The following is a 14,275-nucleotide window of genomic DNA, read 5'->3' on the forward strand; positions in this document are numbered from 1 at the left end:
CTTGTTTGGGTGGGTGGGTGGAGAGTGAAGTTTAACTTGAACAGTGTGGAAGCAGCTTTCTCCATTTGTCCATTTATCTGAGATCTACAGACATGTCTAGAAAGCTGCGGTCTCTCAATTCAACCTTGGTTTCCCCTCTCAGCATTCACTCAGCTCTGGGTAAAATAAAGAACACTAATAATACTAATACTAATTGCTAACATGCATTAAGTGCTACTTTTGTCTCCACCTCTATCTGGAACTATAGCCTACTGTGACCTCCCATCAGCCTCAGTGACTTGAGAATCTGCCCTCACCTGTTTTGTGGTATAGGGATTCCCTCCTGGGTCAAAAAGGCTTTGTATTCCCTAGCAACAAAGGGAAAAGGGCACTTGGATGGTGAGGCAGCTATCTAAAGAATTCCATTTTTTATCTTTTATACCTAATCTTTTTCCACAATAGATTTAAAACACAACAACCCTGTCACGAGAGAGAGAGAGAGAGAGAGAGAGAGAGAGAGAGAGAGAGAGAGAGAATCAAAAAGAACTTTTTTTAAAAAAATCAGGAGGAAAAAAAAGTACATCAACACAAAAGTCATTATAGACATTGTGATAAACGTTCAGACTTTCAGACTTGATGCAGAGATTCTTGAATGTGAAAGCAAAAATTAAAAGCAACGCGATCAGGTTTGCGGTTCTCATTTGCAGCATACCTGTTCCTCAGGGGAAATAAATGTTTTCCTAGCATTAAATTCTAAAGGATACTTCTTCTGGGGTTTTTATAGAGTGACATTGAATGATTTAAAGACTCATATATTTACAGGAAATTCCATTTACCTCATTCAACAAATATTTCTCAAGTTTCTATAGTAAGGCCCTATGCTAGCACCCCACAGTAAGTATAATACTGATGTGGCTAAAAAAATAAAATGCCTAGGCCGGGCATACTAGCTGTAGCTGCCGCTGTTACTGAAATCTACATGGCTGTTTCTTGGTGACATTTTTACCCAGAGAAAATAAGGCAGTTATCCTCAAGGCATACAGCAATTCTACAAGGGATCAAACTAACATAGCACATGGGCTTTTGGTGGCTGAATTTGATCAAGAATAGAAATCAGAGGGCATAAAGGAATAAAGGCATAGTTGTATCTTCTGAGACAATCTTTCTTAAAGGTCACTTTATTTTTCACCTAAGCATTTAGTAGAAGAAATTTCAGTTAGATAATCCTATGTCATTCAATTAAAGGCATAAAACTGTGATCCCAAACTTTTTCCTGCCCCCCAAGTTGTAGGATTCAGCCTGAGACAACCGCAAAAGTGAAGACCAAACTTTCTAATCTCCCTTATTCAGAAAAAGGGTGTGTAAAATGCCCACCACAGTGCCTGACAGAGAACACGTGATCAGTCAATAGTCACGTTCCCTCTTCCTTGTCCCCCAGGGTTTTCTCTTTAGTTTGGTCCTGTTGGTTTGCTTTTTTCAAAGGGGCAAAGACTATGATGTATACCATCTGCATAGTGGACTCCCAGGACATGGGCCTGAGTCCCCAGAGAGGTTGGGTCCTGTAGACACATCTCTTCTTCCAAAAGAAAGAGAAGGGAAGACTGAGCCAAGACTGTGCACCCAGCAGACACCAGCCAACATCAGTCATGTGAGTGCAAATACCTGGGAGCTTGGTCAAAAGGCTCCACGTGGACTGTGCTCCCGTCAGGGCTACCACGTACCAGGTGTGTGGATTGCCTGGCACCCCAGCACTGGGCTGCATCCTTCTGAAAGTCGGGGTCCCTGTTTCTAATTCCTACAAAGCTGTTTAAAAAGGAAACTTCACTTCTACACTTATACCATGTCTGGCACCAAATGTGTGGAGGCTTTTCCCACAACAACCAATTCTCCAACTCTCTGGACACCAACTGGGTGTCCTATAATTCAGTTGTGACACTAGGTATTCAGAGTTAGCACACGTCCCACAGGTTAGGGGCACAACTACACAGACTGACTCCACTTCAGACGCCAATTGCAAGTCCTGCGTTGTCACCTGCACGTCTGACCAACAGGCTTCAAATAGAGGATTCCCACCAACCACTCTCAGGTTTGATAATTTGCTAGAATGACTCACAAAACTCAAGGAAACACTTACTACTTATTACTGATTTATCACAAAGTTTATGATAAAGGATACACATGAATAACCAGATGAAGAAATGCATAGGGCAAAGTCCAGAAAGGTCCCAACCACAGGAGTTTCTGTCCCCATGGAATCTGGAGTGTGCCACCCTCCCAGCATGTGGACGTGTTCACCAACCCAGAAGCTATCTGAACTCCTTTGGTTTGGGGGTTTTTTGGTTTGGTTTAAGGAGGGCGCAGCTCACAGTGGCCCATGCGGGGATTCAACTGGCAACCTTGGTGTTATCAGCACCACACTCTTAACCAACTGAGCTAACCGGCCACCTTGATTTGGGTTTTTATGGAGGCTTCATTACATAAGTGTGATTGATTAAATCATTGACAAATGACAGTTAACTCAACCTCCAGACCCTCTCCCGCAGTCCTCTGGAGATCAGAGGTATGGGACTGATGGGTCCAAACCTCTGATCACCTGATTGGTTCCCCTGACAACCAGCCCCCTCCTTGGGGGCTTTCCAAAAGTGACCTCATTAACATAACCTCAGGTGTGGTTGAAAGGAGCTTGTTATGAATAAGAAAAGATACTCCCTCAAATATATGGTGATGGAAGGAGAACTGACTCTGGGTGGTGAACACACAATGGGATTTATAGACGATGTAATACAGAATTGTACACATGAAATCTATGTAAATTTACTAACAATTGTCACCCCAATAAATTTAATTTTAAAAAAAAAGACTTCATTTTAGCCAAAAAAAAAAAAAGAAAAGAAAAGAAAAGATACTCCCTTCGTCTTTATGCTCCAGAAAGTACAAGGGTTTTAGGAGTTTTGTGCCAGGGACTTCGTGGGTAGCTGTGGCCCTGCTCTGCCATCCTCTCTTAGAAGGAACCTCCTGGTTGTCCCAGCCCACAGGACTGATATGGCTGCGGTCATCTGCTTAAGGTTTCCTGAAAGTTAGCAAATGATGCAACAGTGAATAAAGCTGGCTTTCATTTAAATTACTTAACCATGAATCGTGGCAACAGCAATCTATCAAAGGCGAAAACTGCTTCACTTTGATCCAGCTCTGTAGACCATAATTTAGCATCAAAAAAGGGGCAGATCTCAAAATGTATTCTATTCCTCTTTTCTCCTATGAAATTATACCTAGCAATTTAAAATCAAAAGCAGAACCTTCTGCTCTTCCCACAAGCTCCACACTTTCTAAGATTTGCTCTTCTGCTTCATCTGGAACCCACACGAGTTCCATTCTAAGCCATTCTGTCTTAATCATAATCATCTTCCTTTGATGGGTTTTTTTTTCTCGTTTCCTATTTGTATCATGGTCCCTTTCCTTAATTGTTCACCTTTAGGAGGAGATGGAGTTGATTGACAAAGCCAAGAGAAAGAAAAGAACCAAGACAGACAAATCTAAGGTGCCCGAAGGGGAGAGAGAAGGAAAGGTCCAAATGGAAGCAAAGGCTGCTGTCGGTAAGCGAGTGTGCCCAAAAGGAATGACCCAGAAGAAGACACCTAATGGGGGCTGGGAGGTGTCACCGAGAATCAGCATGGATCCTATGGGACAAACTGTTTTGAGTCTCCTCGACCACCGCAGCTAAGATGGTATTGCAGCCTTACTTCATGTCAGTATCTTAGGAGACAGGGATCCAGGAAACTGGAGTGCCTAGAAACCTGTGATCACCGAGAGAGAAAATGATAATAATAACATTAGCACCTATTTACTGAATACCCACTGTATTAGAAGCTGTGCATATATTATATCATGAAATCCCCACATCTTCAGAAAGTAAGAGCTATTATTATACCATATAGTAGTTGCAGCTGAGAGAGGCTGGGTGACTCGCGTACATAAGATCAAACAGATCAAACAGTAAAGTGGTGGACCCAGGGTCTAACCCTGTCATTTGATTCCAAACACAGGCTATTACCACTACCTCTGTGAGCTAGTAACTACATCATAACCTGAGACTTGGGTAGTCTGAACATATGGGAAGGGGAGGATGTAACCAGTTCTGAATGATTACCCCAGTTACCATTTTTCTTCTTGGCTGCCTATGCTGCACCTCACAAGGAATTCAGATCCCTATGCTCCTAAAGACTTTCTTTAGCCTAAAACCTATATTCTTGATTCAGAAGACCCTCCCAACAAATCGAAAGCTATCAGAAAGGATGACATTAGGTAGTCTCCGGAGCCAGATTTATTTTCAAGGTTTGCTTTGTAAAGTCTTGCTGAGTGTACACCATTGTAGCCTATTACTTGGCAGGACTGGGAAAAGGAAATACTTGTGGCCCCCACAGGCGAATGGAGGAAGAGTCCTAAGAGGATGGAAGGCTAAACTTTGCAAGGTTACAAAGCTGGAAGCAGGACTTTCCAGCTGTCTACAGGTCTTCCCTCCAGAGTCTTCACGCCCACCATAGGTCAGGGTGAAACGGGACTTTTTCAGCTGCCAGATTGCTGAATTACAGTTGATCCAAATAGAATAAGGCAGTTTTTCAAAGGGTGGTCTGGGGACCACTTTTCTTAAAACACAGAGATTGTTAAAACACAGATTGTTAAAATGCCGATTCCTACCAAATCAGACTCTAGGAGTGGGGCTCCGCAGTCTGCATCTCACGTGATTCCATTGCACACTAAAGTTGCAAAGTTACTGAAAAGAATGCACAGAGGTCACATTGACTTAGCTATAACTCTGTCCCTGATTATTCTCCCCCAGGAAAGTCAAAGGAATCAAAGGCTGAAAAGAAATCAGACTTAATTGCCAAAGGAAAAAAACCAGGAGCCAAAACGAAAAGGGCACAGAAGGAAAAGCATCTGGAAAGAGCAGCAGTGCTGAGTGGGCCTGATGTCACTGACTCTAAGGAAATACAGGACACCTCAGATAGAGCTTCCTTTCCTCCAGATTCTGTTGCAGAGGACCCTTGGCTTTCTCCCAGGTGTGATGCTCAGGAGAGCCAAGTTTCAATAGATGGACGGCCATCCTCCATCCAGATTGTAACGGACACGGGAAACACGGAATCTCAAGAAGAGAGAAACCATAAGGATGCTTCCAAGGTAGGGCCCAGCGTTTCTTGCCTGAGCCAGAGGGATTTTTGTCCTCACTGGTATAACTGCAGAGATGGGAAAACTGCCCCAAATTATACTGCAGTGAAAGGAACAGCTCTCCTACAGAATGGTTTTCTTTGTTCTGATTTGGTAAATACTGACCCTTTGATGAGGCCAGATATGATCAAAGAGAGTGGCAAAGCCCCTCTGGAAAGATGCATTCTGAATCTCCCAAACTGCCAGGGCATGTACCTACCCCCTAAAGAGCAGGAAGTTTGTGCGACCCCCATCTGTGAAGGGTAGAGGCCTCAGAGTTATACGTTGGGTGGATTTGGGCCATGTCAGCCAAACAGGCATCTTTGATTTGGCCTGGAGCTCATGCCTTGCTTGCCTCCCAAAGTTGATGGAAATTCCTCCTTTCCTAATCTGCTTTTCTGTGGCCAACAGCGGGCCAAGCGGCAGTTTACACACACACATCTGCCTTTGCAAGGTGCTTTTGCATATAGGAGTCACTTTATTCCAGGGGCCTTGAGTCCAATGTCAACTATTTAAGAGAAAAATTGAGTGAGTATAAAGAAAATTACCCTTGAAAATTCCTGCAATTAACCAAAAAATAATACCATACAGGTACATTTCTCAATAAGACCAGCACAGCCAACTTATTCCTCTGCTGTTGGAATAATCACTATTTCTTTCACTGAAATTAAGGTGCTAAACTGCATTGAGAGGTTGTCTTATACCTAAACCAAAACAAACAAAAAAAGAAATTTATTTAAACGCTGCAAACACACCTACAGTTAAACCACTATGGTTAAACTTACATAAGCTACATACATACAGTACATCTCTGCTGAATCTCATTTAATCTTTACAGCCATACTTGTGAAACAAGCATGATTAGTCCATTTTACAGATATAGAAACTGAGAGTTAAATGTCTGTTGCCAGAGTTACACAACCATCGAGTGGGAGAGCCAAGATTTAAACCCTAGTCCTTTGAATCCAAAAATCAGAACTCTTGTCACCATTTTAAATTATTATGTGCTTATTTATTTTATAGGCCATGGTCTTCCAAAAGGATTTCAGAAAGATTTTTCCTCTATAGTTGTCAATTCTCCCAGCTGCCTAGATTATGGAATCCTGCTCTATATAGCAGATGAATATTTCAACCGGTGTACAGAGCTTTTCTGAGCCTACTAGATTATCAGAATTTCTTAGATTTACAGTCGCTTCATAGTACCATGCCTCTGCAAAGGCTAAAAAGCAAGGAATTTTCACCCCAAGTTGGGTACTCATGGAAGGGTTGCCTTTCAAGTTTCCCCTATGTGCATCTTTCTGACCGAAAAGGAGGCATGAAGGAGAAAAAGAAAGCTAAGACACCCTTTTGCATAAACTGAGAGAACCTTCTTCCACGGAAAAAGTGGGTTTGTATGGGATTAAGTGTGAGTCTGACACAGCTATACCTACAACTGGCCCTGGTAAAAAAGCCTTTACTCAGAACTGGCACTCAGCCCGGGCTTCACTCACAAAGCTTTTTAAAACCACAGATGCCTCCTGCTTAGATATTTTCATTTAATTGTCTGGGTGGGGCCTTGTCCTCAAATAATTTTTAAAAGCTCCTTGCACAATTCTAAAGTGCAGCTTGGTTCAAAGCTCCAGACATACAATGCACCAAACATTATGTTGGCCCTTTCGCTTTTTCAATTAATCCTGGTAACCGCCCCAAGAGGAAGACAGTAACAGAGAAATTAAGTTATGATTCCCCAAATCCTGAAGCAAGTAAGACAGAGACTTGCATCCAGCTCCACCAGACCTGAGCCCAAGCTGGAGGCAGCGTAGTGGAAGCAGCTGTGGTCAGAGTGTGGAAGAGTGTGGAAACCACTTCATGATTCCATCCCATGAATCACCCAGGGATTAGAGACATCGCCTGGGTGGAGGAGGGCTCACCCCTGACACCACACTGTCCGTGGCACTAAGAACTCTCTGCCTCCCTAGGACCTCCTTGCCAAGAGGGAGCAGGAGAAAGCTTCCCGGGACAGGCTGCGAGCAGAGAGGGCCGAGATGAGACGGTTGGAGGTGGAGAGGAAGAGAAGGGAGCAGGATGAGCAGAGGCGGCTCCAGCAGGAGCAGCTGGAGAGGGCCGAGAAGATGAAGGAGGAGCTGGAGCTGGAGCAGCAGCGCCGTGCAGAGGAGATCCGGTGGGTCGAGCGAGATGCCACAGAGGACACAGCCATGTTAGGAAGCAGAAGAAAAAGGCAGGGGTCGACCTCCACGAGGGGCACAGTTTGGTTCTGATGGTTCTGAAGCTCACGTCCTGAAGGAAAACAGCAAGTCTCATTTTTCTCCCTCCTCAGTCATCCTAGGAACAGGCTGGACCAAAGATAAGACGTAGTGTCTTGACCACGAGGGTTACTCCAGATCCAAGTTCATGGGGTCTTCCCTGCAGGGCTTTGAGAGTCAGTGCAGGAAACACTTGTTGAGCCCCTAATCACATTGTCGCCTTTGCACTGGGCCCTTTCATAGGCCCTGACTCATTTCATCTTCACAACCACCTTGTGAGACAAGAGTTTTAAAATCCATTTTATGAGAATCTAAAATGAGGCTCTGGGAGCTCCCCAGAGCACAGAGCTAGGCTTCTAGCTCCAAGCCCCTTATGTTCTTGCCTCTGCCCTTCAATTGGAAAACCAAGTGCTCAGTGCTGTGTGCAGCCTGCAAAGCCTCCACCAGGGCTTTCCCTCATGAAGATGCCCCAGGTTTCGCCATTTCCCTGAGCATCTTGTGTTTTCTCAGCTTGAGGAAACAGAGACGAGAGGAAGAACAGCAGCAGCAGGAGGAGGAGGAAAGAAAGCAGTCTCTGCAGTTGCAAGCAGCCCAGGAGAGAGCCAGGCGGCAGCAGGAGAAGTTCCGGAGGAAACTGCAAGAACTGCAGAGAAAAAAGCAGCAGGAGGACGTGGAGAGAGCCGGTGAGGGGGGTTCAGGAGCTCTTTGCATCGCCTGCCTATCTGGGGCAGAAACATCTTTCTCCCACTGTGGTGTTCATTTGAATCTTCCCAGAGTTATTCCTATCCCAGGCCTTAGTGTGTGAAGCACTGTAAATGTATAAGCTAATGGTTCCCAAGTAATTAATATGTGTGAGTATAGTGAGTTGATAGATCACTTGTGGAGATGACTCGTGGATCCTGCTCCCAATTCAGTCATCCCCTGACCAGGGACCCAGCCTCTCCCATTGCCCTTCCGCATTGCTCGGGAGCTGCCTAAATTGCAGAGCCCTGCTCCTTACTTCCTTCCCTAGCAGATGGACACAAACATCTGGATAGCTTCTGGGCAGCATTTCAGGTGCTGATGTATGGAATCTCTACAGCCTCACTTTTGAGGAAGAAACTTCAGCACATGACACTCTTTCAGATTGGTCAGTCCAGCTGAGTAAGCACCAAGTTTCTCCAGACCTTGATCTGACCCCCCATCTGCATACCATTCTCCCCCAAATTTTGTGTTAATTGCACAGTGCACTGCACATAGTAGGTGCTTGATAAAGGACTTTTAGTCAATTAAACCCAAAGTAATCCCCACAGAGGACCTGGCAGCCTGCTGTCAGGTAGGCTGCAAAATTTCTCCCAGGGAGTCCCTGGGAATCGCAGACTTGAGAGTTGGATCAGAGAATTGTTTTCTCCAGTAAAGAGACCCCTGATGAGGCCAAGCCCTTTTCGGTTATGCAGAGGCAGAGAAGCAAAGGCAGAAGGAATTAGAAATGCAGCTAGCAGAAGAACACCAACGCCTGATGGAAATGGCTGAAGAAGAACGGCTGGAGTACCAACGGCAGAAAGAGGAAGCAGAAGAGAAGTGTCAGCTGGAAGCACAGAGGAGGCAAAAGGAAGAGGAAGCAGCAAGGCTGGCTCTGGAGGAAGCCATGAAACAAACCCAGGAACTAGCCAGGTACTGGGTATTTGGGCAACAGGTACCATAGGGGGGATTGTTCAGGGTTTCACTGCCTGGTGCTAGTACTAGCCTTTCATTGCCTTTGGACAAGTGAAGTTTTCCCACTTCCCTGAGCATAATTTGGAAGAACTAAAAAACAAATAGAGATTCTTTTGCTGCAAATGTCACAAAATTTCTTCATGGCTTATAGAACTCGTATTGAAGCTGGAAGAGAGTTTAGAGATCCTCTATCCCAGCTCTCTGGTTTACACGTAAGAAAACCAGTGCCAAAGAGGGCAAGGATTTCATCAGGGCCGGACAGTGAGTTAGGGACAGTGCCAGGACCAGATCAAAGGCCCCCTGATTCTGAACCACTGCCTTTCTCAAGAAGTATTTATTGGGTGCCTAGTGTGTGCCAAACACTGTTCCGGACACTGGAAATTCAGGAGTAAGAGAGAGATATCTCTTCTACCGTGCCATTTACATTCTAGGGGTGGAAGGGATGGCAAGAGACTCTTAAACAAACAATATATGTGTGTGTATACATATATATACCTATACATATACACATATATATGTGCATACATATATATATATTGAGAGAGAATTAAGTTTGTGAACTCATCCTAGAAAAAGTGCCACATACCTCATTGCCGAATATCACTATAGTCACCTTCGAACTACTCCCCTTGGGAAGGTAGGCACCGATGCCAGCACCTACTCCACCCTTCAAAGCAATTCTAGAACTCTTTTTCTGGAATGACCATCAGAGCTGTCGTCATATTACCCTTCATGTCCTGAATGTCATCAAAATGTCTATCTTTCAATATTTCCTTTATCTTCGGGTAAAGAAAGAAGTCATTGGGGTCCAGATCAGGTGAGTAGGGAGGGTGTTCCAATACAGTTATTTGTTTACTGGCTAAAAACTCCCTCACAGACAGTGCTGTATGAGCTGATGCATTGTCCTGACGCAAGAGCCATGAATTGTTGGCGAAAAGTTCAGGTCGTCTAACTTTTTCAGGCAGCCTTTTCAGCACTTCCAAATAGTAAACCTGGTGAACTGTTTGTCCAGTTGGTACAAATTTATAATGAATAATCCCTCTGATATCAAAAAACGTGAGCAACATCGTTGCAACAAGTTTGCAAACTTAATTGTCACACACACATATACATGTTTTATTTAGCTGGCAATAAACGCTATACAGAAAGATTTTAAAGATGTGATAGGACTGCAGGAGGCTGTTTAGATTAGTTGGCCAGGGCAAGACCTCTCAGAAGAGGTGATATATAAGGTGAAGCCGGAATGACAAGGAGGTAGCCATATAAACATCTGGGAGAAAAATATTCCAGCAGATAAACAGTAAGTGCAAAGATCCAAAGAAAGGAATGAGAGTGGCTTGTTGGAAGAATAAAAGGTCAGCCTGGCTGGAATGAAGAGAACAAGTCACAAGGTAACATCAGAGAGGTAGGCTAAAACCAGATCTCATGAGGGCCTTGTTAGAAGAGGCACAGAATCAGTCATCAGGGGCCAATGGCATTTTCCCCTTTAATTCTCATACAATAGTAACGATCTTTGCATCTTTCTGATAATAGAATCTCTTGAGTAATATGGTTTTAATTGACTCCTGAAGCTGAGTCTAAGCTCTAGGCTAATACTCTTTAGGGGACGGGAAAAAGAAGGCAGCCAGAACTCTATTTCAAGGTTTTCCACTTAACCTTGAGCTGTTCCTCTCCTGGATTTTCCTCATCTGTTATGTGAATGACAAAATGGATCATTAGTGATGTCTTAGTTCAATTTCAAAATTATGTCTTTCATGTATCATAGTAGTCAAGCTGCATTTGTAAATATTGAGACCAAAAGCAAGCTTCCAATTTTTCACAAAAAGAATACTGACAAGTCATATGAGGGGAAGTTGAGCAATTTTGTAAGGCTCCCAGTGCAAGGAGCTGAAAGCAGAAAACCAAGTAATAAAGGGGTGTGTGAGGGACAGAGCCTCACCACAAGGGTTAGAACTTGATTCCAGCTGGCTCTATTTCATCTTGTGTGACATGGGCCCATGTACTTTATAACTTCTCTGGCCTGTTTCCTTCTTTACAATAAGGGAGTCCCTTCCAGCAATACGAGTTTAAAAACTGTGAGTTATGCTTTTCCTTTTACTTTTCCAGTAGGAGGCTCATGATACTCTAAATCTCCTATGTAACTAAATGAACACTGTATGATTTTCCACTAAAATGCCAGATCTGTAGCCCCACGTCTATTGATGATTACTGCTAGCTGCTAAGGAAAATTTCTAGGTTGCTTAATCAGTATTGGGATTGTGGGTTGGGTTGTCTCCTTAGGCAAAAAGCTGCTTTGAAGAAACATCTTCATTTTCATCAAGAACTCCACAAGGAAGCCAGTGGCCTGCAGTGGACACACAAAATTTCCAGACCATGGGTCTACTCTTACTTTCAGTTCCTACGAATACCCAGACCTTAAGGCTAGAAGAAAACAAAAAAGTAAGTTGGGAGGTGGTGAAAGAAAAAGAGAAACTTCCTTCCATAATGAAGTTCCATACTGAGCCCAATTAGTTTCATCTCATCTTGTTCACCTCAACCCACACCTAACTTCACTCCATTCCCACCAACCCTCTCCACCACACATACTTTACCCAGCCCAATGAAACTAAACGCTTCACTCACCTAAACCCTTTATGTTCTCTAGCACCACATAAATCCAGAAGCTTTGGTGCCTAAAACTGGCCCATTTTTATATATTATAATTATGAAATTTTGTAATTTCAGTTTGAATTTTAGTTAGTAAGACACTAACAGTCTTAGGCTAGTCCAAGTATTTCATTTTAGTCAATGTATCTGAGAGTTGCAGGTAAATATAAATTCTGTAATGCTTGTAATTCTGAATTAGCTAAGAGGAACTAATTCATGTATTAAGAATTTTATTATATTCTCTTTATAAAGCAAAACCACATCCATTTCATCCTAAGAATCTAAAATTTATTGTCTATTGAAAACAAGGTAATCACTTGATAAATGTTCCTCCACTTGATAAATGTTCATTACTCTCTCATCCTCAAAGTATAGATTCTAGAGCTGCACTGTCCAATAAGCCATATGTAGCTATTGAAATGAAAGTTAAAACAATTCTCCAGTCATACTAGCTGCATTTGAAGTGCTCAATAACCACACGGGACTACTGCCTACCATTTTGTGCAGCACAGATAGAGCCTTTTCATTGTTGCAGAAAGTTCTATTGTTCTAGAGCAGGGGTGTCTAAACTTTTTTTAACATTTTTCACCAAGGGCTATATGCGGTAAAATACACAAACAGCCGGGCCACTCACTCGAGGTGAAGTACGTATTGCCTCACCTGGTTTAAGTAAACTAAATATATTTTTGGAATTTGCTGCAGGCCAATAAAAAATGGATCGTGGGCCGCAGTTTGGACACCCGTGGTCTAGAGCCATGAAGATTAACAAATCTTAAGGTTTTGCTTCTATGTCTTGAAGAATGAACTATTCACATAATTTCCCCATCTTTAAAATCACACTGACTCTATCAATTAAGACTCACCATGGAAGAGTCTTAATTAGATAATTTATCTTTAACATCTATTTAGTATCAGTATCTAGTATCTATCATAGAATGATCATTAAAGGGGATGAGAGCCTTAGAACATATCTATAAAAGGATATTAAAGCAAGCAGTATCTGAACCGAATTTTCCCGCAAATGTACTTAGCCCTACACTATATTTCACTGTCCACAGCTGAAAAACAGTATTTGCAGATGATTCCCTCAAATTTCCCACTGATGCTTGTAAGGTATTTGCTTTCTACAGGAACTGCACTTTTACAGTCCAGAAGTCAAGGTTAATTTTGATTCTGTATTGCCATGTTATTGAACTTAGATTTGGTGTTTATTTATAACTATTTTATGTAAAATAGAAATAAAATGGCCAAAACATTATCATACTGAATTTAAATGTCACAAACTTTTTCTCAAACTTCTCAACCCTACTTGCATTCATTCATTCATTCACTCATTCATTTCATTCAATACGTTATCAGATGAGAAAGGAGCATCTCAAATAATTCAACCAAGAACACTCCAGGAAAATATCGTTGTGAGAAAAAGTACCATTACTGACTTTATTTCTTCCTTCTTTTACAAATTCAGGATGTTGCAGTCAAGCACCATGGTAGAGTGGCTATACTGTTATTCAAGGTCCCTTCCAAATCTGGTATTAAATTGTTGCTTGAAAGGCCTATTTATCAGTATTGATACACCTGATAAACCCATTTTTAAGTTAACCATAGCAGAATGCAACACATTTAGAAAAATCCAATTAACTGAAAACAAGAAAATGATTTCCCCAGTAGCTAAGCTCCACCATCTAAATGCTGAGAGCCCTCAAGAGATGCAAACAAAAATAAGATGCCAAACTACATCCTCAAGCACTCTGGATTGCTCAATTAGCACTCTAGATAGATATCTCAAATTGCCTGTCAGGTTTGTTACTCAGGGTTGACAGAAATATGCAACCCAATGAGGATTTTATACAAATGGACCTAATTTCTAGTCACTATTTAATGTAATGACAAATGCCAAGTGACAGTTTAAAGCTCTAATTTACCTAGACTATATATATATATATACAACACCAATAATTTTTCAGTTAAATTCAGATATAGGAATTTATAAGGCAAGCCAATTATTTTCAACGGGTGACCTGAATAGGGTATTTAAGCTATAGCAATTTATAAAATGCATTGGAGATAGGTTTTAGGTGCTCTTCTCAATTGCTCAAGTGACATTCTATTTGGGATAACATGAAATTGGATTATGTGTATGCATAAATGTCCTGAATTGTGATTCATACAAAACTAAAAGGTTAAGCCCTCTAATAGAAACTAATTTGGTATTTTAATTTTACACCAATTTAAATATTTAAGATATAAAGAAATAAAAGGAAAATATAAACAAAATATATATATATATATATATGAAATCTTTAAGCAGGGAACATTTTATAAACTACTAAAGGAAAAACTGAAATTATCAATATAAATCAATTAAGAATTTTTGGTTTGCCCATTTATTCAGCACGATTGTGTAACTGTATCATATACTATACACACCATAGAGAAATATCAAGGTTTTGAAAAAGCAGAACAGAGTATTTAAGAAGGTATTGTGGCCTTAAATCCTTGATTCAGAA

The 14,275-nt window shown here is 41.9% G+C and overlaps 1 protein-coding gene across 1 annotated transcript in view; it reads left to right on the top strand.

Annotated features, from left to right (window-relative positions):
* The window catches only part of KIAA2012, a 95,859-nt gene extending 82,828 nt beyond the window's left edge, over positions 1–13,031 (top strand). The window contains 7 exon segments of the mRNA XM_081051822.1: positions 1,462–1,627; positions 3,455–3,572; positions 4,817–5,154; positions 7,140–7,342; positions 7,935–8,107; positions 8,861–9,077; positions 11,400–13,031. Coding sequence (XP_080907948.1) covers positions 1,462–1,627; positions 3,455–3,572; positions 4,817–5,154; positions 7,140–7,342; positions 7,935–8,107; positions 8,861–9,077; positions 11,400–11,538 — 1,354 coding nt within the window. The 3' untranslated portion in view covers positions 11,539–13,031.
* Positions 13,032–14,275: the final 1,244 nt, after the last annotated feature.

Source organism: Rhinolophus hipposideros (assembly GCF_964194185.1).
Source record: "Rhinolophus hipposideros genome assembly, chromosome: 6".
NCBI lineage: Eukaryota > Metazoa > Chordata > Mammalia > Chiroptera > Rhinolophidae > Rhinolophus > Rhinolophus hipposideros.